The following is a 26831-nucleotide window of genomic DNA, read 5'->3' on the forward strand; positions in this document are numbered from 1 at the left end:
AGTGTATTGTTGGGCTGTTGGATGTGAACAGCCCGTAGCGATGGGCAGTTGCATGTGAGCCGCCAGGAGCGGTGGATGTTGGGAGCATGATGCCAATGTTTGGGGATTTTTGTTAATACGCTACTGGCCATTAAAAATCCTACACCAAGAAGAAACGCAGATGAAAAACGAGTAATCATTGGACAAATATATTATACTAGAACTGACATGTGATTACATTTTCACGCAATTTGGGTGCATAGATCCCGAGATATCAGTACCCACAACAACCACCTCTGGTCGTAATAACGGCCTTCATACGGCTGGCCATTGAGTCAAAAAGTGCTTGGATGGCGTGTACAGGTACAGCTGCCCATGCGGCTTCAACACGATACCACAGTTCATCAAGAGCAGTGACTGGCGTATTGTGAGTTGATCGGCCAGCATTGACAAGACGTTTTCAGTTAGTGAGAGATCTGGAGAATGTGCTGGCCAGGGCAGCAGTTGAACATTTTCTGTATCCAGAAAGGCCCGTACAGGACCGGCAACATGCGGTCGTCCATTATCCTGGTGAAATGTAGGGTTTCGCAATGATCGAATGAAGCGTAGAGCGCCGGCCGCGGTGGTCTCGCGGTTCTAGGCGCGCAGTCCGGAACCGTGAGACTGCTACGGTCGCAGGTTCGAATCCTGCCTCGGGCATGGATGTGTGTGATGTCCTTGGGTTAGTTAGGTTTAAGTAGTTCTAAGTTCTAGGGAACCGATGACCTCAGAAGTAAAGTCCTATAGTGTTCAGAGACATTTTTTTGCTTTTTGTGTATGAGAAATCGGTTGGAAACATTCCTCATGTCAGTACATTGCAGGTGTCGCCACCGGCGCCAAACTTGTGTGAATCGTCTGAAGAGCTAATCATTTGCATATCACTGCATCTTCTTCTGTAGGTTGAAATTCGTAATGTCATCTTCGTGGTGTAGCAGTTTTAATGGCCAGTAGTGTATGAGCGAACGATCTGTACGTGTGTCCGTCAGAAAAAGGAAATTTGTTAAAGTAGATGTCAAGAATTTATGTACAGGGTGTTACAAAAAGCTATGGCCAATCTTTCAGGAAACATTTCTCACACACAAATAAAGAAAAGATGTTATGTGGACATGTTGCCGGAAACGCTTAATTTCCGAGTTATAGCTCATTTCAGTTACGTCAGTATGTACTGTACTTCCTCGATTCACCGCCACATGTGTGGGCTGACGAGAATCCGCACGCAATTGTGCAATCACGTCATCAACACAGATTTTCTGTTAACATTTGGGCAGGCATTGTTGGTGATGTCTTGATTGGGCCCCATGTTCTTCCACCTACGCTCAATGGAGCACGTTATCATGAGTTGATACGGGATACTGTACCTCTGCTGCTAGAACATGTGCCTTTACAAGTACGACACAACATGTGCTTCATGCACGATGGAGCTCCTGCACATTTCAGTCGAAGTGTTCGTACGCTTCTCAACAACAGATTCGGTGACCGATGGATTGGTAGAGGCGGACCAATTCCATGGCCTCCACGCTCTCCTGACCTCAACTCTCTTGACTTTCATTTATGGGGGCATTTGAAAGCTCTTGTCTACTCAACCCCGGTACCAAATGTAGAGACTCTTCGTGCTCGTTTTGTGGACGGCTGTGTACAATATGCCATTCTCTAGGGCAGCATCAGCGCATCAAGGGGTTCCATGCGACGGAGGGTGGATGCGTGTATCCTCGCTAACGGAGGACATTTTGAACATTTCCTGTAACAAAGTGTTTGAAGTCACGCTGGTACGTTCTGTTGCTGTGTGTTTCCATTCCATGATTAATGTGATTTGAAGAGAAGTAATAAAATGCGCTCTATCATGGAAAGTGAGCGTTTCTGGACACATGTCCACATAACATATTTTCTTTCTTTGTGTGTGAGGAATGTTTCCTGAAAGTTTGGCCGTACCTTTTTGTAACACCATATATATATATATATATATATATATATATATATATATATATATATATATATATAGGGTGCAACAAAAATATATAACTTTTGAACACTATTAAGTTAAATACATTGATTGTTCTCTTTCAGAATCCTTCATCTGCTAACTATATGTCTACCAGTAGTTAGTGCCTTCAGTAGTTAGAATCTTTTATTTAGCTGGCGGTATTGGCGCTCGCTGTATTGCAGTAGTTCGAGTAACAAAGATTTTTGTGAGGTAAGTGATTCATGGAGGGTTTAGGTCATTGTTAATCAAGGCTATTCTTTTATAGGGATTATTTAAAGTCAGATTGCGTGTCAGTTTAGAAATGAGCAGAACAAGTAAAGAGAAATCTGTCTGAATACGGTTCAGTTTTACTCAGCTGTATCAGTATCAAATAATGTAGAAGTTTACCAGCACAGTCTTTCTTTACATCATAGAGGATGTTTCAAATCTTAATACAGCGTACACTCGTAGGTACACCTCCTTCCAGAATAGCGGATCTCCGGTTGGTAAGGCCGCAAATCTGTTTGTTAACAGCATAAATTCGGACATGTTCAAAGAAATAATCAAACATTCCCAAAGACCCACAAAGAAAAGAACAGTACATCAGAAAAGCATTAATACTAGATACACGCAGTAAATTACCAGTACTAGCAAAGCAATGCATAAAAATTTCAGCAGTGAAGACCCCACGTTACCTCATATAGTAGCTGACAACAAAAATTTTTATAGTTCAGCACGAACTTTTCTAAGTAAACAAATAAAGAAAAATTACTAAAAGCATTATTTTCAATGAACTTATCTCCTTAGAGATGTACAAAATCGAATACAACCTCGACTGTCAAATTTCTCACTCAACCCCAACAAGAGTCAGTGGACTGAATTCAAACACTGCCAAACAGACAATATCTCCCTTCTCTTAATCATAACTGCGGAACTAAGAATCAAAATTTTATCTATCACTTCAGTTACAATGGCACTTGTCATGACCAGTCATGACAACCCACAAGATTTCCAGTAGTGGACTTCACTAAAACATTCAGGTCACCATTTGATGACAGATATACTTCATAATGACACTAATAATCTATACCACAACACTATTCCAGTTCACTAACGATGAAACTCTCATACATGCTGGGACAAGACTAAAATATGGATATAGGTTTTTATTATTGGATTGCAGAGCCAGACTAAAAACAAATTCTTAGTTTATAAAACCGAACTGACCTTTGAAACCCCTGAAAACTGTCATTTGAACTTTCTTCTTCGTCTTCGTCGTCCTCTTCATATTCTTCTTCTTCTTCTTCTTCTTCTGCTTCTCCTCCCTCTTCGTCGTCACCGTTGTCCCTTTAATAAATACGAGCTTCTTCACTGCCATCGAAACTGTTACTTATGTTGCATATTTAACATTGTCTTCTCTCATTAGACCACGCTTGTCTTATCCACTGACATATTTATTTGATTGTAGGTCTTTGTAAAGTTCCTTTCAGCGTGAATCGATGTTGAGATTCATCCATCATCCATTTGTTGCTGTTCTTCTCTTATACATTCTTGAAATGGTATACTTATCGAAACATTACGAGATAGAAATTGTGAAGTAAGCCCTCTCGGAAAAATTTATTTCCCCGTCTCAGTTTCTCTTTCACAGAATTTTTCAAATTACTACTACATTGATCTAGCACAAGGAGGTAACTCTTCTCCAATAAAGCACCTTTGCTTCTTTCCCACACTCCGTTAACTCACAATTTCTTACCATCCTTGTCCATTCACCCCTTATCAAGTACGTGAACTGCAACACCTGGCAGTATTTCAGAAGGTTCTGGCATTGTTTTGAACCTGAAAATCATCATTGGATTTAGTTTACTGCAGCCAGCAAAATATGAAAGGGCAACGGTTTAGTGCATTTTTTCATGTCCACTTGTTTTTAATGTTACAGTATTAGCACCGTTTGGGGCAACAGTTCTGTTATTCGGCACATCAAATATCAGAGGAGTTTCGTCTGTATTCGCTATTTGGCTTGCTTACACTCTGGTTTTCTTTCGATGTTGAGTAATAAAGCCCGGAAAGATAATATTTTCTCCCCATACTCTTGTTGCATTTTCAGCGATGTTTTGGTTTTGGTTCTCATGCTAAGTCCATGACTCTTCATAAACCTGTAGCACCAAACGACCCCACCAGTCAAGTCTTTAAATTCCACTGTAGCGCTACTTTACGTGGGTGCATTTCAATTGCTTTTGTATTAATTTTGACGCTGTCCTTGAATTCATTTCCATAAGTTATCTTCTAGTTTTCACCATTCTGCATTCAGTCTTCTATTTGCACATTTAGTCTTCTCATTTTTGCAGTTCTTTCTTACTATCTCACCATACGCGAATGGATTTTTTTTGTTTGTGGAGGGCCGAAATGTTGCTCAGCTGCTCTGTTTCCATGTTTTTCTGCATATGCTATTACTTTCAATTTATAGCCTTCATCATACGAATACCTTTTATCTTTTTCATTTACGAAACTATCTACTAACAAAAATATTTTTCTATTACCTATAACACAAATCACTTTCATTTCAAGTTCACTAGCGCATCATAGGCTAGACAGAGTTCAGGGTTTGTGATGGCGTAAAGCACACAGTGTTAACAAGCTTATGAATCCGCGCTACTTCCTCTCGTCGCATCGGTGCACTGCTGCTGCCAGTTGAATCCATTGGTATCAGACAGAGGTGGTTTCCAGGGGCATCGAACATATGGCCATTTTTAAGACTGTCTGGAAATTAGAATCAAACACTCGATAGTTTCATATTAATTTAGAGTATACGACGAACCTGAAATGTAGAGGCAATTTGTCGAAGAAATAGAGAGCACTTCATGGTATGTAAAATACGTTACACGTACATAAATATGTTACTCATACAGTATTTCAAAGTCGTGTAACCACCTGTAGAAACAATAATTTTTCAATTTTGTCTTACTTTTGTAAAACTAGTATTTTCAATGTGCTGCTTTGTAGTATACCTATGTATTCTTAGCAGGACAAATACTAACATAAATCTGAGAAAAGGTGTAGACTGATCTAGCACCTGAAGATGAGTCCCAGGGATCGAAATGCTTCTTGCACTCAAATGAAAATCATGATTTGAGGCTGAAGGCAGTTTGTTTTTTGTTTTACGCAAGTAAAATAGTCACGAAGCATTACTGAGAGAGCGGATAACTTTAAGATATGTAGAAGGATCGACGAAATTCCCTCAGAATTACTAGGATCTTTGCGATAATCACCCATCGCTAATCCACTCAGTAAACAAGATACTCTCAGATGACCCAAAGAATTATTTTAAATATACACTCCTGGAAACTGAAATAAGAACACTGTGAATTCATTGTCCCAGGAAGGGGAAACTTTATTGACACAATCCTGGGGTCAGATACATCACATGATCACACTGACAGAACCACAGGCACATAGACACAGGCCACAGAGCATGCACAATGTCGGCACTAGTACAGTGTATATCCACCTTTCGTAGCAATGCAAGCTGCTATTCTCCCATGGAGACGATCGTAGAGATGCTGGATGTAGTCCTGTGGAACGGCTTGCCATGCCATTTCCACCTGGCGCCTCAGTTGGACCAGCGTTCGTGCTGGACATGCAGACCGCGTGAGACGACGCTTCATCCAGTCCCAAACATGCTCAATGGGGGACAGATCCGGAGATATTGCTGGCCAGGGTAGTTGACTTACACCTTCTTGAGCACGTTGGGTGGCACGGGATACATGCGGACGTGCATTGTCCTGTTGGAACAGCAAGTTCCCTTGCCTGTCTAGGAATGGTAGAACGATGGGTTCGATGACGGTTTTGATGTACCGTGCACTATTCAGTGTCCCCTCGACGATCACCAGAGGTGTACGACCAGTGTAGGAGATCACTCCCCATACCATGATGCCGGGTGTTGGCCCTGTGTGCCTCGGTCGTATGCAGTCCTGATTGTGGCGCTCACCTGCACGGCGCCAAACACGCATACGACCATCATTGGCAACAAGGCACAAGCGACTCTCATCGCTGAAGACGACACGTCTCCATTCGTCCCTCCATTCACGCCTGTCGCGACACCACTGGAGGCGGGCTGCACGATGTTGGGGCGTGAGCGGAAGACGGCCTAACGGTGTGCGGGACCGTAGCCCAGCTTCATGGAGACGGTTGCGAATGGTCCTCGCCGATACCCCAGGAGCAACAGTGTCCCTAATTTGCTGGGAAGTGGCGGTGCGGTCCCCTACGGCACTGCGTAGGATCCTACGGTCTTGGCGTGCATCCGTGCGTCGCTGCGGTCCGGTCCCAGGTCGACGGGCACGTGCACCTTCCGCCGACCACTGGCGACAACATCGATGTACTGTGGAGACCTCACGCCCCACGTGTTGAGCAATTCGGCGCTACGTCCACCCGGCCTCCCGCAAGTCCACTATACGCCCTCGCTCAAAGTCCGTCAACTGCACATACGGTTCACGTCCACGCTGTCGCGGCATGCTACCAGTGTTAAAGACTGCGATGGAGCTCCGTATGCCACGGCAAACTGGCTGACACTGACGGCGGCGGTTCCTGGTGTGTCCGCTGTGCCGTGCGTGTGATCATTGCTTGTACAGCCCTCTCGCAGTGTCCGGAGCAAGTATAGTGGGGCTGACACACCGATGTCAATGTGTTCTTTTTTCCATTTCCAGGAGTGTAGATTGCAAAAAGAAAATCTTGGATTTATAGCATCTGTGGTTCTAGAAAAAACTTTTGGTAATTTTGACCGGAATAGAGTGTCTGAAATTCTGAAGTTTGCAAGTATAAAATACAGATAGCGAAAGTTTATCTAAAACTTGAAGTAAACCAGACTTCTTATGTTAGAGTTGAGTGATGTCAGAAGCAAGCAGCAGTTTGAAGGGAGAGAGATAGGTCTGTAGCCTCTCCCTGTGTTACTCAGTATATGCAACGAGAATAGAGTAAAGATAATAAACGAGAGAGTTGCAGATGGAATTGAAATACAAGTGAAAGAAATAAAACTTCGAGGTTTATCGATGACATTGTAACTCTGTCAGAGAGAGTAAAAGATTTGGAAATTCAGTCGAACTGTAAGGACAGCGTATTAAAAGAGGTTAAAAAAATATACAATGGTAACTCACGGATAACATAATGCAGTCGATTAACTTAGGCGAATCTGAGGGAATTAAAGTAGGAACAGAAACACTGAAAGCAGGAAACGTGTTTTGCTATTTGTGGAGCAAAATAATAGATGATGGAGGAAGTTAGAGGACATAAAATGCAGATTGGCTATAGAAAGAAAAACGTTTGGCAATAGAAAGAAAAATTCTTTGAAAAGAGATATATGATCATACAATATAGGCTTTCACGGCCGGTATTGTCTTCACTTAAAACTTACATCGGAGGATGTCTCCCGCAGACGGAGACGAAACGTCAGGAGAGAGTTTTATACATCGACCACGGCCTGTCAGTTAGGAAGTTTTAAGTGGAAATGAGATATATTTTAACAACCAACATGAATTTCAGTCCTGAGAAATCTTCTCTGAGAGTATCTGAAGTGTAACGTAGAACATATAAAGCACAGACGAAAAGCCAGAGAAGGTTCTGAAATGTTGTGCTACAGAAAAATGATGAAGATTTGAAGGGTTGATCAGATAATTACTGAAGAGCTATAGTCGTATTGAGGACGAACGAGCTTATGGCTGAACGTGTCTGAAAGTGGAAATCGGTAGCAATGTCACACTCTGAGTGTAGAGAGAGACCAAATCTTGGATACGGAAAGAAGGTCGAAGTGGATGTAGTTTGCAAGAGTTATGTAGAGATGAAGAGATTAGCACGAAACAAACTAGTGTGGAGAGCTGTATCACACCAATCATAGCACGTAAGTTACCACACGGCAGCATTATGGAAGGAGCAAATATCGCTTACTACATTGGACATGAAGGCCTTTCGAGCCTTCCCCTGCTTTCTCACAAGAAGCAAAAGCCAGATCACCTAAGATGCAGCTCCAAGTCGTGACGTGTGTCGTCGAAATCTCACTCGATTGTTTCAGGTCACCACAAATATGTTTTGCGGTGATATTTTTAAAACCGATTCCAAAAAGACAGGAAACGATATAGTGATTAAATACTTACTGACAGGATGTCCTCCGTCACGTGAAAACTTATCTCGGGGGATCGCTGCTATCGGGATCCACTATCGCCGCGACATCCGGTTATCACTGTATTTAAAGCACATCTGCAGCCGAAGAGAGCAAGTCTTGCAGGTACGACCAGCCACGACACAGGTGAGAGAGATATTCTGCTGTGTGCTTCTGTCTGTACTGACGAGAGGTACTGCAGTCTAGTGTAATTTATGTGCTGCAGTTAATCCGTCGTAAATTATAAATCGAGTACGTATCCATCCTAAGCTTCGTCAGATATATCTGCTCTCTTTTTGTGGGTACATTGTAAGTAATAGGGATGTGTCGTCAATCTAAAAACAGACGGATGGTAGAATGTGTCCACCGACACCCAGTGTCTCACTGGAAAATATCTCATTACGCCACTCGGATGTTCACTGACGAAAAGAGCTAATTGCGAAGAACATCGAGTATTACCAACAAGCTAGGTAAAATACTCCCGTCACTCAGCAGCCATTCTCAGTCCCTATTCAAGATATTTTAATGTGGAATTGATTGTGAGTGTTTTTATTTCACCATCAATAGATATACATCATACCAGAGGCCACAGAACAGGTTTAGTGCCTAAAATTACGCTTTAAACACGCTCACTTTTGAGAGAGAATGGTTTCTGAAATTTCACTTGTATTTCATTTTCTCTCTTGCCTGTCATTTCAAATTTTTTTACGTCTGCACTATTCACATATAACTAAACAACATTAGGAAAATCTACTCAACTCTTTTCTCGCGAATCAGTGACGTCTACTGAGCTTGCTTCATAGATATCTCCCACATACTTGCAACATTGCTGAATCCTTTGCAGGCAACATCTATTAACACCTGTTTCAATCGCAAATGACTGAACATAATCAATCAGTTACCATTCGTGCTCAGTGTCATTCCAGTGCTCAAATAGTTGTCAACTCTCAGATTATAGAGAAGGAAATTGTCTCTTGTAGAACCAATTATCATTTCATATTTCACCAGGGTTATTACTTACTTTCTCAAGTACAATAGAAGTTTTCAGTAATAAGGGATTTCTGTTTTTTATCAATCTCTCTTCAGGTCAGTTAATTTCTTCCACTATGCCAACATTACGTCTACCGATTGAGCTTGACTGTCATGCTATATCAAATACCATAACATTATTGACTTTATTTCAGAATAATTTCTGATGTTTTCATAAACGAAGGTGTAATTTACCAAACAGTAAGTTTAAACTAACATTTCATTCCAAATCGTAACGAGGAAGCGTCAATAATGTGATCTCTTCACGTTGCTAATCAGTTTCTGAAGACACTTCAGAGGCCGTTGATGATTCTCGTTTCATAACTCTCAATCGACCCTGTCATGTCACAGACTTGCCGGGTCAATGAAATATATTAGAAAAACTCGTAGTAGAACGAATTTTGATAGGTGTGCTCTAGCGTGATATCTACGATTATCGTTTCGTTTAATGTATTGAGTTGCATTGAAAACAAAACATTGTGCATTTTGATATACCGATATATTGTACATTTATCCGTAACATATACCCTTACTGGTGAACACATATAAGATATTAATATGAAAGAGTCACCATGTCTTCAATGCTTGGGTCTGTGGGTCTGATTCTTTGTTTATGTGAAATTTTCTTCCGTTCTGTGGACGGGCCTTGGTACGTTCCATCGTCGTTTTGGCTTGTACTGAAGCAAGATCTTTGAAATTCCATTTCCCTTCGCTCAAATGTTCTTTCCATTTTAGTTCATTGATCTATTACTCATTCTGGAAATGTTAAGTTCCTTTCATAATATCACTACTAGTTCTTTGTGGAGTACCATATACTGTAAAAATATTATCTCAGCAAATTCCCTCTTTTTTGGACGGCATATAACAAATATTCCAACTGAATCTTTTGAAGAAGATATTCAGTCTATTATTAACAAGCTAAAATGTATAACAGCATTATACTGTAAAAACTTTAAAGAAAACCTGAAATTCGATGATATTCTTATATCGCCAGTTAACAACTCGTATTATACTGAAATAAACAGAGTCAACGAGGCTTAGATATTAGACTGTGTCATCTTGCAGCATGATAATCTAAACTTTACATAAATCATACACTGATGAATGTAAGTTGCTGTAGTGGTCCAAACGGCGGTTTATTATATTACTCAATAATGCTGTCTAAAACGTAGAATTTTTTTCTTGTTGAAACTGAGTTTGGCACTCAAGTCTAGAGATATACTCGTATAAAAGGAAGATTTAGATATCTCCACAGAAACTTATAAACCTTCTTTAATCTGTTAGACTGATACAATGAATTTCAATTCCTTTTTGGAGAAAATATTTCGAGTATTATAGTAATAGTAGGATAGTAATAATAATAAACGTAATAGCAGCGTCACTCGCAGAAAAATTCTATCAATAAGGAACGCTGCTGCGATTATAGTGGAACAATTAGTGACGCAAATTATCATGATAATGTACCGTTAACATTACCAACTGACACGCTAAATGATTCAAGAAGACTTTTCCCTGTGTTCAACGCACCTTATCGTTTTTTAATTTTCCATCCCTGTAGAGTGCATTTTCCAAAAACACTGAAGATTTTCTTGTGTTACTAAGAAAAAGGTGATGTTTAATTTTTATTGCAGATCACGAAGTAATTATCTGTGTTCACATAGGACGAAATACAATTACCCTACCCACAGTTTATTCACGCATGTATTATCACGGAGCTTTATCCCATAATCGTGATTGGCACCACGCCTGAAATCACTTCGTTGAGAGTCATGTTGCATTAATATTTTTCTTATTGCTTTTCAGAGTACTTGATAACAACCACGATGAAGTCTACGGCTGACGTCGCAGCTCCGAAAGAAGCGATGTCTGATGAGAAGAGAAGCGTGGAGGATGAGCCTGCAGAAGTCTCTCCACCACCCGCAGGTGAGTGTGTGTCTAGGCGTGTCACGCGGGCTGCGTTCACACCTCGGTGGGAGGGGAGGTACACGTCTGCGAAACAACAGGGACATTAGTTACTGGCAACTCATGAATTAAGTCAACTAACGGGTCACACAGACTGCCACCTATTTGATACAGAAATACAGTTTCAAATATCGAAATTAATTTCTGGAATTGAACTTAGCTGTGAGAGATACAGATGAACTACTAAAAGAATATATGAAAATTTTTGCCGAAACAAGATTCGAACCCGGACTTTGCCTCTCCACTAGAATTATCCTAGAACGCTCCCAGGTGCGACATAATCTTCCATATGTCACAAAGCTATTTACATGAATTAAAAATGATGAGAAGAAATAGGTAAGTTATGATATACGGAAGTTTGGGTAGGTCAGACACGCTTGCTAGCGTAGCCTCGGTCTTACGGTGAGCACTCGCGATAGGAGGGAAATCCGGGTTCGAACCTTGATCCAGCAGTAATTCATATATGTCGCTTTAGCTAGAACAGCTATGACTACTGCAGTGAAATTGAATTTAAGAAATAAATTGCACAATTTCTTGATCATTAACTGTAGATTAAAACTGAAGAAAGTCTAAAAATGTAAGAAACTAAGGAGGCGGGGCGAGGATAAGTTGAAAGAGCCAAAGATTGTTGAGAGTTTCGAAGTTAACATTAGGCAACGACGGCCTTAAATAAGGTAAGTAAATACTGTAGAAGACGAATGGACTATAAAATATTGAAGGCAGAGAAGGATCAAATGGTAAAAGAAAAGATCTAGTTAAAATCCTCGGATATTACTGGAGACATTGAATTTAATTCATGTAAATATAAAAATGCAGCAAATGAAGCAGGCGAAAGGGAATATAGACGACTAAAAATGAGACTGTCAGACAATGCAAAATGACTAAACAGGAATGGATAGGGGACAAATGCAAGGCGATAAAATATATCTATCTAGGGGAAAGATAGATACAGCCTATAGGAATATTAAAGAGCATTTGTCGGAAACAGGAACAGCTGAGTGAGTATCAGGAGCTCAGATGTAAAACCACTACTAACCAAACAAGGGCCAAGCTCGAAGGTAAAAGGACTCTACACATGGACTGTACAACAGAAATGAACTCGAAGAAATATTATAGAAAGGGAAGAGGACGCAAAAAGAGTTGAAATGGGAGATTTGATAATTGGAAAAGAATCTGACAGAGCTCTGAGAGACCTAAATAGAACCAACGTCCATGGAGGCAGACAGAATTCAGTCAGAACTACTAATGTCTTTGGGAGAGGAGCCCGTGAAAAACATTCCACCTATTGTGCAAGATGTATGGTGATATACCGTCTGACCGCAGTAAGAATGAACTAACTCAGTTCCAAAGAAAGCAGATGATAACAGGTGTCAATATTAGCGAATTATCAGTTTGATAAGTTATGGTTGTAAGATATAGTCACGAACTATTTGCAGAAGAGTGGAGACATTAGTAGAAGCCAACCTCGGGGAAGATAACTATAGATTCTGTCGAAATGTAGGAACATGCGATGTGATATTAATCCATCCACTTCTCTTCGAGAAAAGATTCAGCAAAGGCAAAATACAGGAAGCTAAAGGCTATTAATAGCTGGTACAAGAACCAGAGGGTAGTTGTAAGTGAGCCACTGGTTGACGAGGGGGTGAGACAGGGTTGTGGCCGTTGCCCGATGTTATTCAGTCTGAACATTGAGTTAGCGGTTAAGGAATCCTAAGGGAATTATTAGAGGGAATTAAAGTTCAGGCAGAAGAAGTAAAAACACCCAGATATGTCGATGACGTTGCAATCCTATCAGAGACAGCAAAAGACTTGGAAAAGCAATTGAATGGAATGAACAGTGTCTTGAAAAAAAAAAGGTATAAGAGGAACATCAATAAAAGCAAAATAAGGGTAACCGAATGTGGTCGAATTAAATCAGACGAACTGAAGACATTAGACAGGAACGAAACACTAAAAGTAGTAGGAGTGTTGCCATTTGGCAGTAAAATAACTGTTGATGGCTGAAGTAGAAACGATATAAAGTGTAGACTGGGAGACACGAGGAAAGAGTTTCAGAAGATAAGAACTTTGTTAACAGTAATTGTACTCGTAAATTAAAATGTTAGGATGTCTTTGATGGAGGTATTTATCTGGAGTAGCCATGTATGGCAGTGAAACATGGGCGATAAACAGTTCCGATCAGAAGAGAATAGAAGCTTTTCAGATGTGGGTGATGCTACAGAGAAATGATGAAGATTCGATGAGTAGATTGTGTATGTAATGAGGAGTACTGAACAGAACTGGAGGGAAAAGAAATTTGTGGCATAGTTTGAGTAAGAAACGGGATCATTTGATATGGCGTATTCTGAGGCATCAACAGATCATAAGTTAAGTGTTGTAGGGCAGTGTGTTTGTATGTGAGAGAAAGGGGGAGGGGGGAGGGGGAATTTGCGACGGAGCCAAGTCGTGAACATAGTCAGTAGGCTCAAAAGGATGCAAATTGCAGAAGTTATTCTGATATGAGGAGGCTTACACAAGATAGAGTAGCATGGAGAGGTCCATCAAACGAGTATTTGGACTGAAGACCACAACAACAACAGAAAGCTTCAATTGAAATGAAATCCTTTACTAAGCAGATATTAATGCTGTGGGTAGTCACAAAGTTTTAGTAATCATCTTGAAGAAATCAAGCTGTTACACCTTAACACATTCACGCTGCAGTGCGACAAATTTTACGCAAATATGATTGGCTTGGTGGAGCATTTGGTTGGTGAAGCCTGTATTTTGGCCGTCAGGAACCGTTACACCTTAAAAACCACCATTTTGGAAAAACCTGCTATGCAATGCTTTCTTCTTCCGAGGAAACAGGAAGACGTTGCTGAATGACATGTCAGGAGAATTTGAGGTCGAGGTCAAATTCAAAATTAAAGGCAATTAGCATGTGTGTCTGTGTGCGGTAAAGACTTAGTTTGGACTTGGTTGTGCGCCCAAACCAGCTCTTTGACGGCTTCCCGAAATGCTTCGTCTTCACGGCCTCCCGTAAAATCGTCAGGAGATTTCGGAAGTACCCTCTGTGACGGTTTACCCCTTACATACGTAATCTGTCATCTCACCGTGGCAGTCCCCAAAACACTCGGCATCACTTTTGACGATGATAATTGGGTCTCTGCCTTTCTCAGTGGTGACGAAGCCACAAGTCTCTTTAATTCCTTGTCTCGGGGTCACTGTTATATCCTCAGCAGTTAAGGCAAGTGCGTCGTGTTGCAGTGAAGTGGTGGCGCATCCGCCCGACGGTGGAGCCGCTGGTGGTGCTCTTCATGTTCTCCTACATGACGACACACTCGGTGGTCAGCGGGCTCTTCCTGGATCGCGTGTGCGGTTCCAGCGACCCCGACGTGTGCACCAACGAGCACCGCGCCTACTCCAGCACGCTGACCACCTGGAAAGGCATCATCGAGGCAGTCGTGCCAGCCGCTGTGTCACTCTTCATCGGCAGCTGGAGCGACAAGTTTGGACGGCGTCCCATCTTCATCTGGTCCTTTGCCGGTATGTCCAGAGCAGTTGTCTCTCACTATTCAAACATGTTTTCCAAACTGGCATTACTTCACAGTTTACGCCCACTGCAGTCACTAATTCATTGACAGCTATCATGAATAACCTAACCCCGAGCAACGTCATTCTAATGATAGCGATCGATTCTAAAAATCGTCCCCTTTCTTTCAGGGAACGCCATCAGCTATGGCTTGTTCTCTGGACTGTCTGCGATTCCAGACCTAGCGGCAGAGTGGTTGTTGATGCCGTCCATAGTGGCCACCTTCAGTGGCGGCATGATGAACCTCATGGCTGTTGCCAATGTCTACATTGCTGACATCAGCCCTGTGGGGCAGAAGGAGCTCAGGTAGGTACTCATTGTTTATTACATATTACACTCATTTAGATGAGGCTATTAATGGAGTGTGTGCAACTTGAGGTCGAATTAATTTTTTCGTCTATGCCAGTGTTACCGTACTGAAAAAGACCATTGACAACCTATACTTGGAGGAATACGTTAGTTGCGGTATCTAGACATGATGATATTCTACTCTAGCTTAATTAGGAGGCCGAAAATGTTGAATAGATATCTTCGAGATTTCTCTTTGCTCGTAAGCCAGTAATAGAAACTAAACTCAGGTATTAGTTCGTAAGTAAGCACTTTACAGAGAAGCAAAGAATGTTTACAGAAAAACGATTTGATTCATTCCTAATCGCTAAATCGGCGCTTCGAAAATTCTTACAGTGAAACTCTCTCCTCACGCAGTTTTCAGCGATGTCTGTAAGTCGCTACCGGCGTGACGTGTCCTCTATTGACATCAGCTGGAGAGTTCCCCTTTTAACTCCGAGGCTTACGGCGTCTGCCTGCGTGATTCCTGCAACGAATCCCCGCGTCCGTTACAAAAGCAATGCCTCCCACTACACGGGTCATAAAGCTGCCAGTCAATGGCCTGCAGTTCATACTACACAGAGAACACTGTTTCAGAGCAGTCTAAAACTCCTCCTACGATTGAGTCAAAATCACTTCTCTGCTTTCTGGGAGGAAACGTGACTCACTGCCTTTCGTGAGAAGATCTGCGATGGGTCAACTCGCATCCGCCGTTTGTGACCTCTGCGCATTGCCTTGCACTAAAAGCACGTGTCCCTTTCTTGGAAGATGCTATCGCTCTTCACAGCCATCTTCCAGCAACTGGCTGTTTTCCCCGATTTGTTTGGCGTCTCACTCATCAGCCTCGCCATGGGGAGGCCGCCATCAGGGCTGTAAAATCGCTTTGCTCTGTTCCCTTTAGAGCAGTCAAACACCCATCTCAGTTGATCACGACGGCGACTTTTCTAACCAGCCTTCTGCCAACCACTGCTGTCACAGGAAGGCGAAACAGTCACGGCACCCTGCCGCCAGCATCCTGATCAACTCAAAGTAACTCCCAGGCGTACAATGCTACAGTAAATATTAATACTTGGTGTTATCCAGTGTCAGTAAAAGAAATGATCAATTACCTAGGCACCCATCGTTAATGGCAATCTCAAATCGAATAAAATATACAAGCGAACTGGTATAATATTACACACATAGAGACAAAATGTTGCTGACTTACACTTGTGAAATAAATACTATACCATAAATAAAGCTACAATATTTGATGCTTCTCACATGAATGGATGACAATTACATGTAGTCTATTAGTTTGGTAAAGTCGATGGAAGCAGACTGATTTAGAAATTATTAATCGAAAGTCCAGTATGTAATATTTTATTAAGTCTATGGAACTAATCTCCCATTATTAAACCGAAACATTCTCTATGAATCGCCTGGAGACACTATGGTCGTATTGTCATAATAATGTCAAAGTCGGCGTTAGTTGCTCGTCAATGTAACTGAGTACTATGTAGTATCTTAGGCTGATTGTAAGCAAATGCACGTAACGACACCGGTATGGTATAAAAGCACCATTGAGAATCCGGCTTCAGTTGTAATATCACATACTATTTCTCGAACACGCCTCGAAAACCCAGATGGCGTGCAGCAAACTAGTCGTGTTGATAAAAATATATTTACACCGGAAGTGGCGTGCAACCGTTTTAAGTACGACCTCATGCGAATACAAACCATAGCAGTGGCACAGGCGGAATTGTGATCTAAATGTAATGGGCCGGAAACCGGCATTTTCATCACAGAGCTAGTAGAGCCTTTTGAGTGGATCTCTTGTGACATCGAGGATGTGCTCCCTGCAGATTGGGCATCCTGGACGCCTCGATGTACTCGGCCCAGATGGTGGCGTCTGGGCTGTCCTCGCCGCTGTACTCGGGCCTCAACTACCACGGCATGTTCGCGCTGGCCGCCGGCCTGATGCTGCTGTGTCTGCTCTACTCCATCTTCCTGCTGCCGGAGACCACTGCGCCCTACACGCCGCCTCAAGACGTGAGTTCCTGGGCTCAAGATGAGCCGAGATCCGACTGTAAGCCATGCGAATCTGAAACAGGTTTAACGAAAACTGACGTAAACGTGTCTCGTGTGCTCAGGAGAGCTGCGGCTGCTGCAAGGGGATCTTCCGCCCCCAGCTGGTGCGCGACGCGCTCAAGACGTCCCTGATGAAGCGGCCCCACCACGGCCGCTCAGCCATCCTCATCGTCATCTTCGTGGTCGTCACCGGTGTCCTCATCTCCCAAGGTACGGCCAGCCTTCACATTCGACATCGAAAGAAACCTACGAACCCTTTTTTGTTACAGTAATATTGGTTCTGCTAGTGATAAATATCGAAGAGATAGTCCATATGCTTTTGCAGTTAATTTTTCCAGATAATTTCAAGATCGATTCAACAGTTACGCACCAAGTCTACCTTATAGCTGAAAATTGTTCGGAATGTTAAGCTATTTAACACGCACTCCCTACATAGATGTCTACAATGTCGCAACGCTAAAGTTCTTCTTCACAAGGGAATAACGTTTAGTGAATATAGTATTGCCGGCCGAAGTGGCCGTGCGGTTCTAGGCGCAACAGTCTGGAGCGGAGCGACAGCTACGGTCGCAGGTTCGAATCCTGGCTCGGGCATGGATGTGTGTGATGTCCTTAGGTTTTATTACTTCTAAGTTGTAGTTGATTGATGACCACAGAAGTTAAGTCGCGTAGTGCTCAGAGCCATTTGAACCAATACAGTATTTCGTGACAGCGATCATCACGCAGTTTGTAAAAATGCTGAAAGTAGCGTTCTTTGTAATAAAATTCCTTAAGATCGTCTCGAATCAAGACATTGGACCCTCTCCTTCTGAAGGATGTAGCACTTCCTTAACTATGCTTACTGTTACCTCTTGATCTCTTGACGGAAAGTTTTTTGTGCGTCTCTTCCCTTGCTTTCCATCCATCAGTTTCCAAGGAGTGGTTTATTTCGTTTAACTATGAATTTGTGTAGAATATAGAGGCAGATGACTGAACACAATCACTAACTTTTTCAGTTACTTGCTTTCATGTTATTAGCAGGGTAAACAGCTATTCAAATTATTTACAACAATTTAACATTGCCATTTAATAATATTACAAGAAAAGATTAATTATACACAGATGTTTAATGACCCTAGCCTAGAAACTCGTGTAGGAAGCAACATCGTATAAAATACGAATCGCAATACTGTGTTATATGTTTTCAGGAGAAGGCATAGCCAACTACCAGTTCGTGAACGCCAAATTCCACTGGACGATAGACCAGAACCTTCTGTATGGATTCTTCAACAATGGCACCACTGCTGTAGGTGAGGAACTACGCATTACTTCTGCTTCCACCTACGTCCTGAAGTATTTGGTATTCATTTAAGAGAAGTGAAAATACAGTTAACTTTAAAAATACTTCAATTGACACAATCGTAGATTGATCTGAAAATAGCTTTCTCTCTCTCTCTCTCTCTCTCTCTCTCTCTCTCTCTATCTCTCTCTCTCTCTCTCTCTCTCTCTCTCTCTCTCACGGTGCTCAAAGCCATACGATGTGCAACCGCAACTGGGCATCCAGCAATTACATGAGAATTTCTTCGTGTCCTATCCAGTTCACAGATTCTGCTTAGTAATAGTGTACGGTTTTGTTTTCTGCTTAATGCGTATTATTTTGTGGTGTTAAGATACGTTGAGTAAAACTCTTGTGAATTAGAAACATATTTCCAGTTTTGTTGCTAATAGCTGTAGAACAGATTGTCTTTCAATAAGATTATAAATATTCGGCGTTCTTAGATTCCAATTACGAATACCCAGCAGTCATCGACATACATTTACACTGGTTCACTCTATCGATGAACAAGTGAGTTACTGTTTTTACACCACGCGCTCGCTGTCTGCAGGTACCTTGGTGGGCGTGATGGTGTTCGTGCGGTGGCTCAAGTTGGGCGACGGCTGGATAGCCCTCATCACCTTCTCCTGCAAGATCGCTGCCTCCATAATATATGCCGTATCACCAGAGTCCTGGTTTATGTTTCTGGGTAAGTTGTCAACTATCCCGCGACGTTTTATTGGCTATGACTTGTTGTCATTAACAACAACCAATTTCCCGACTCCTAGTCTACATTTATCCAATATTTACGCCATGAAGCTTCCTCCTCTATGTTGCAAGCTTTATATGTTTTTATCTTTCTTTGTACGACTGTTATTGTACAGAGTATATTCAGAGGAAGCATCGTGTAGCTGTATTCTTCGTCATGGTGCTACAGGTCTCCCGAGAATGAAATGTGTTCTGATTTTTTTGCAGGCGGAGCTATCGGTTGCTTCGGAGCCTTGATCTGGGTTCTGGCCAGGGCGATGCTGACGAGGCTGGTCACCAAGGAGGAGATAGGTGAGTGCAGTTCAGAAACACTCTCCTTTATAGCAGTGGATTAGAGTGAGTGTACTGCTTAACGCTAGAACATCATGGCAACAAGAGCGAAAAACCAGAGAGATGATAACTTTCTATGAATCAGAATCTGGAGCATATGAAGGCTGTTACGGAAGCTACAAAGTCTCAACAGACAAATGTAATGCTATAAACTAGGCCTAGTTGGGAGTTGTAATGAAAACAAAGTCATGATATGTTGCCAGACGAATATAGGGTGGTATGAACAGCAATAGAAGACAGTATATCAGGATCAGGATTAGGATTTTTCATTATAGGAATGTAAGACAACGAAGAAGTTACAGTGAAAAATTCAGCGATATCTCTATGCTCATCAAAATCGAAACAGAAAGAATGCGAATGACTAGAGTTGAGATGTACATCCCAACATTCCTAGCAGAATATGGCGAGATGAAGAGAACACATGAGAGCATTGAACGCGTAACTTAGTATGTAATAATGAGTAGAATTACTAATAACTACAGAGTATTGGAACTATGTAGTACAGGAGAACAGAATTGAGTTATGAGAGATTAGGAGCTCCTTAATAGGAAAAAGGCAGGAGAAGGATTCCTTGAATTGTGCTGTAAATTCCAGCGAATAATAGCGAATACGCCATTCGAAAATCTCAGGAGGAGGAGGAGGTGTACTTGCAAAAGCCTAGAAGACGCAAAGAGATACCAGCTGTGCTACATCATCATGTGACACAGATTTCAAAATCAGATGTTGTAGTAAAACGCATACCCAGGAGTAGGTATCGACTCAGATCATAATTTAGTGCGAGGAGAGGTAACACATCTTAAGACAAGGACTCCTCTAGTATCAGACATGTATCTTATTTGGAGAAAGAAATAATAATTGCACTGAGAGCACAAGATGTACAACAAATAACTGATGATATTAAATGTAAGTGCACCTCTGAAACGAAGACAATGGCACAGAAGAAGATATCATGGAGAGATCGATCAAATCAAAGTCTGATGACGAAAAGTAACATAACGAACATTTCTCTACCGAGAATTAGGTTGCCATAAAAAATGTTATCTATAATGACTCAGATTCGCATTTGATATATCGAAAATTTTGGGCAACTATAAATGGGAAAAACGTAAAGAATCTGGAAATGTAAAACGGAAATTAGCATTTTACGAAGAGGAATCTACTTGGAGTCACGAAGGTGCTAGACAGAAAACACCAGAAACTAAATTAAAAGTACGATTGTGTTCCAGTGAATGAAGAATAGTCTGTACAGAAATTTACACTTGTTTAGTTTTTCAATTAGTCTAAACAACTGTCAAAATATGGCTTCAACCTTCTATTTATTTTTTATAACCGTAATGACAGGGTACTAACACTAAGTAACATAATTCTTGGTAGGGTGCAGTTCATACATTGCACGTATTGGAATATTAATATGAAATGTAATGGAACAATGAGGTACCTACGCAAAATACCCTTCGAGGCGTTCCACGGCGTCATGTGTTATTAGTACTCGCATATCTAATATGGACACCTTGAATGTGACCAAAACGTTGGAAGCTTTAACAGTTTTACACGGCAACATGACAAGTATTGCCAGGAAAACTTCATTTCGATATTGGTGTTTACTTATCTATTAATGTCTTTTCAGATATACACCATAGCCAGAACGGATCATAGAAAGATGCAGCGATGAAGGTTCACTCAACGTTTAATCAAAAATTCTACAAAAATGTTTGAGACCACTACACAACAGTAACAATACTATCATTGTACGTACTGAACCTTGAGAAATGGCAGATTTCAGTTTTTTAACGATAGGGAATAACCACCAGGTCACTTTCGGTGTTGAATAGGTTAATACAGAAGATTAGGATCTAAGTCTATTCACTGACTGTATCCGATTTCAGTACTACCAACATTGAGGAACAATTTCCGTATGGTTACTTGTTTGAGGTGCAAGGTGTATATGTGGTTGCAGCGTGGAGAGTCTGATGAGCAGCGCGCCGTCTGTTTCGTGTGTCCACAGGCCAGGTGTTTGCACTGGCGGTCACCCTGGAGGCGCTGACTCCTCTGGCGGGGCCTCCCATCTACAACGCCGTCTTCAATGCGACCATCGATTACTTCCCTGGAGCCTTCCACCTTTTGTCCGCGGGGATCATGGCGCTCGACCTCGCTGTGCTGCTGTGAGTATTCTTACACCAATATATCCCAGTCTACGGTATGAGGTGACAGGAATAACAACATGTCGTACTTTCTGTACTATTCACGTAATGGAACGCACCGTGAAACGGTGACAGTTTCAGAGGACGTAACTCCCATGTCCATCTGTATTCGCCAAGTCAGTGGAGACTTAGTTGTCTTCTGTGGAGTTTCTGGTTTGATTGAAAGAAATGTTTACAAACGTCCTACTGAGCTGAAATGCAATGCTCTTGCACAGTCTTGGTGGACTCCATGTTGCTTGTAGCGTCGTTATGGAAGATGATTAAAACAATCATTGAAATGCAGTGTGTGAAAATTAAATTTTGAAGCTGGTTGAACAGCCACAGGTATATATTTTTAAACAACCGCCTATTCACGCTTAGCATTGTCATTCCACTGACAGAGTTAAGTGTCTCATCATTGCAGACGATGCTATGTTCTTCGCTTGCGGAGAATCTTGTTCACTGTTGTGTAAATCTAATCTTGTTTCATTCATTGCGAAAGTCGTTAGAGGGGATGGTAGTATGTCGGGAACTGTGTGTATGTCTTAAAGTGTTGACGACCCTCAGTGCTCCGCTAGAAAGCGAAGAGGAACCTTTTAGCAAGAAAGTGTATGCGAAGACGAACGATGGTAATGTGCGTCAGTCATAGAAGATGAAAGGGAGGTTAGGGTTTATCGTCTTGTCTGCAACAGGACTTTTTTGGCCAGTAGTAATTTGTTTTTGGTTGCGGCCAACGTTTGCCAGCTGACAGTACTGCATGAGGTAGCCGTGGTTGTCTTCCACGTTATCTTCTTGTGCTTTACTCTATTTCTAGAGATGATGATGATGACAGTGGCCAGTCTGGGAGCCCGGCCTGTGTGGAACCCAGCCACCTGGCGCAAGCCTTTTTAGCTAACACCGCTCAGACGACGGATACCTACAGCAAGACGAGAAGTTCGAAGAAAGTCAAAACATAAATTTGTCTCATGACTAGGTCAGGGACAGTCTTGAACTAATAGTCAACTTGCAAAATTTAGATTCATTTATCTGTCATGTCAGGTACTAATAGAGAAAGCTAGTCTATGAGACATCGGGAAGGTGTTGCCGACAGATAGGAGTACGAAAGTCGAATTATATTAAGTAGCCCCATCTCCTCGTAAAAGTTAAATAATTAGTAGATTTTGCTCTGGGATGGGATACTGCTAACGCGGAGTAACGGTACAGTTATGCATAACATGCTCTTTATTCTGTAATTGATACACGACGAATATATGTCCAAGTTGCCGGTAAAGCAGGCGTGTATTCTCACATGCAAAATATTCTGAAGGTGCCGAGTGGCATCCTGCGATAGAGGGTCCCATGTATCTTGCATCTCTTGCTGCAAATCGGCAACGATTCTTGCAGCTCCTGGAAAATGTGTGTGTTGCTATTTCATCGTGTCCTTTACCTGTTGAGTTGGTGAGAGATCTGGTGATCTTGCTGGTCAGGGCAGTTGTTGAACACTAGAAAGGCCACGTTCCGTCACAGCATCTGTATGTGGATGTGCGTTTTACTGCTGAAGAAGCACATCGCTTACCTGTCCAGGAAACTGCAAGCTGTAAATGTAACGAGCACTGGTTACTTTAGTCTGCAGAAACACGAAATGTGACTGTCACTTATAACTGACCCACACACGCCACGAATCGTGGGATGGAACCTGTGTGTCGTGGACCAATGCACCCCTGAATACTCAGGTGACCAGGTCAACGTCATACACGTGTATATCCAATACTCGCCCACAGAGCCCACGCCCTTCAGTGAATACAACAGAGCGCCGTTCCAGTCAGCTCTTTCACGACTCTGGAGTAGCTACGCTCGGCGGTGTCGTTCTGCCAGTGGTAGCCTGCGCAGAGGCACACTTGATCTTAATTCTACTGCAAGCTGTCGTTTCTCACTGGTCTCTCGTGTCACATCAGGTGCAACAAGTGCACTTATTTCATCCTTGGATGTTGTTCAGTCGGCCACAGCTGCTCGCACAGTGCGTCGATCTTGAAGAACGTCGAGAGCCTGGTCAACAGGTGTGGGAATGTTCCAAAGATCACAATTGAAAACAACGACACACCAGCGTTAAATTGTGCCTAACATTGCGGCAATCCATACATACGTCCATTCAGCTTCCCGTAGGCCAACAATGAGACTACGAATGGGTGAAGCTGTACTCGTTGGCTGGGCATATTTCTACCCTAGAACTCAGAGAGTGGCACTGTTAGGTGCAGCGTTCCGCAAGGGTCGGTGCTGGGGCCACTGTTGTTTCTTACTTGTATGATGATATGCCTTCTAGTAGTACACGTGATTCAAAAATACTTCTGTTTGCTGATGACACCAGCTTGGTAGTGGAGGATGCTGTGTGTAATATTGAAACTTTATGAAATAATGTAGTTCATGAAATAAGTTCGTGGCTTGTGGAAAGTAATTAGATGCTAAATCACAGTAAGACTCAGTTTTTACAGTTTGTAACTCACAATTCAACAAGAACTGATATTTTTATCAGACATAATGCGCTTATTATAAGCGAGACGGATCAGTTCAAGTTCCTAGGCGTTCCAATAGATAGTAATCTGTTGTGGAAAGCCCATGTTCAGGATCTTGTTCAGAAATTAAATGCTACTTTATTTACCATTAGAACGGTATCTGAAATAAGTGAGAGTTCAACATGAAAAGTAGTCTACTTGGAATACTTTCATACGATTATGTCATATGGTATTATTTTTTGGGGCATTTCTTCTGATTCAAAAAGGGTATTTTTGGCTCAAAAACTGGCTGTTCGAGCTATATGTGGTGTAAGTTCGAGAACCTCTTGTCGACCCCCAATCAATAGTCTGGGAATTCTGACATTGCCCTCACAGTATATATTTTCTTTAATGTCGTTTGTTTTTAGCAATATTAGCTTATTCCCAAGAGTTAGCAGCTTTCACTCAGTTAATACTAGGCAGAAATCAAATCTGCATGTGGAATTTACTTCCTTGACTCTTGTGCAGAAAGAGTGCACTATTCTGCTGCATCCATTTTCAATAAGCTACCACAAGAACTCAAAAATCTTAGCAGTAGGCCAAACGCTTTTAAGTCTAAACTGAAGAGTTTCCTCATGGCTCACTCCTTCTATTCTGTCGTGGAGCTCCTGGAAGAGCTGAAAAATTAAGCAAATTCCAGTGTTACATTGTTGATTTTCTTTATTTAAACTTACGAATTGTCACATGAATACGTTTCTTGTATTTCATTTTATATGTTTCTACTATCGTGTTATAATTTCATGTATTGACTCATTCCATGACCATAGAGACTTGCCCTTCATTTCGTCCCACGGAACAATAAATAAAGAAATAAAAATAAAGCACAGTTCTTGCCTGCAGGCTCGAAACATAGGGTGCACGAACAGCCCTCCTGAGTTCTATACGATCGTCGATGACCGCGACAGATGTGTCAGTAATATTATAACTCTGTCAGTACGCATGCTCGTATTATGGCCTGGTGCCTGTGAATAGAGTTCTTGAAGGTGTTGCATATATTTGTCTGGCGTTGTACATAAACAGATTAATACAGCTGTATGGATGCAGTGGATATGAGACTTTACCGCCTACTTTTTGCTGCAGGTTTGCGGTTTACCTGAACCGCGGAGCGAAGAAGGAGGGGCAGCAGCGGCGGGAAGAGGAGGCGACCCCGCTGCCCGCGTGAGGAGCGCGAACTACTGCCGGCCCGCCTCTCTGCCTGCGGCCTCCTCCTGAATCTCGCGCCCTCTTCCTGTCCGGGGCGCTCACAGCAGGCTGTCTTGGTTGCTTGCTAGGAGACCACAGCTGGGACAGCCGTGCCTGCTGTGCAGTGACGCTGCTGGGCCGGCTTACTCGCTGGCTCCCCGAGTGCGACGTGGCAGAGCCATAACCTCTCTTTCGTTGTGTTGCCTCACAGCCTAACACTCATTTATCCACTGAACGTTTCAGTTCATGGATGTCTGTATTTATAACTACAATTTCTTGTACATATAATCATAATCGTACGCATATCTATTAGTTTTGATACAATTATTATGCAGTACAAATATATTTCACTTAAATCTTCAAACTCATTTTAAGACTGCCTAGTTATTTATTATATAAATGGGTAGTTACAACTCCAGTTTTTTAAGAGATTTACGATTGTACATATGTGTAGAGTATGTATAAAATACATGGGACATATGTATAATTACATCATTTGATAAAGTTTTTATAAAATATTGCAAAGGTTTTACTATTTTCTTTCCATTAAACACCATTTCATACATAAGAAAGAAGTTAGAAATCAGTACTTGCATTAACAGATAATCTCTGTTTTTAAAACTTATCATTCAATAAATTTGTTTCCCCATTCTAAATCTTACATCACAATACAGATCTGCACTACTCTGCGAGTCTACAACATCAGCACGCGTTCTTCTCATTTATGTCACAAACAGTACAAAAATTCGTAATTTGTAATGCTATGTAGAAATGATTACTCCTTAACCTGAGTGTACTGACTTACAAATCATGTGGCACTCTTTCGAGGTTTCTACGATGTCTCAAAATACTTCACAAGCGAAGATAGATCAGCAGCATTACTGTCGGACGAGAACTCTCTGTCCTGCACATCAGAAAACAATGTCGATGTGATTATTAACCGTGGTAACATTATAGTATTAGTCTTGCTTAACAAAACACAACACTCGTAACACTCACTTAGTATTAGGAACTAGAAGAAACCGAAAATGAACAGCAGCGAAATATTAAACCCACAAAGGAATATACAACGCGAGATAGCCTATGCGCCAGTGATTGTAGCCTACTTGCCCTAAAGAACTCTTTGAGAGCTTATTGCAAGGTTCACAATGTGAGATAGTCTGGACAAAGGTAAGCATTAAGGTATGTCACACACGCCAATACGCTGGTTTTGTAGACCACCTGCGTCAGTGACTGTAGTATTACCAACGCGTTTCAGAGTTCACCTACAGAATACCATGAATAAATTAACCTGATCATGCTGTTGTAATGGTGGTGATTTGGTGGGCGAGGGTGGGGGGGGGGGGAGAGACTACGTATCGACATTTACAGGGTGTTACAAAAACTACAGTGATTAGTGCACTTAATAATCAGATAAGAAACGTAAAATTTCCAGACTCACATCACTGCCTCTTACTTACTTGAAGGAGT

The 26831-nt window shown here is 41.9% G+C and overlaps 1 protein-coding gene across 1 annotated transcript; it reads left to right on the forward strand.

Annotated features, from left to right (window-relative positions):
* The first annotated feature begins 8244 nt into the window (after positions 1–8244).
* Positions 8245–25887, forward strand: LOC126271889 (proton-coupled folate transporter-like). Its single transcript, XM_049974272.1, has 11 exons — positions 8245–8270; positions 10956–11075; positions 14361–14639; positions 14817–14991; positions 16857–17043; positions 17145–17292; positions 18267–18368; positions 18945–19082; positions 19349–19432; positions 21477–21633; positions 25260–25887. The coding sequence occupies exons 2-11, from the start codon at positions 10976–10978 to the stop codon at positions 25339–25341; spliced, it is 1452 nt and encodes a 483-aa protein (XP_049830229.1). The 5' UTR covers positions 8245–8270; positions 10956–10975; the 3' UTR covers positions 25342–25887.
* Positions 25888–26831: the final 944 nt, after the last annotated feature.

This window comes from Schistocerca gregaria, chromosome 1, assembly GCF_023897955.1.
Source record: "Schistocerca gregaria isolate iqSchGreg1 chromosome 1, iqSchGreg1.2, whole genome shotgun sequence".
In the NCBI taxonomy this organism is placed as follows: Eukaryota; Metazoa; Arthropoda; class Insecta; order Orthoptera; family Acrididae; genus Schistocerca; species Schistocerca gregaria.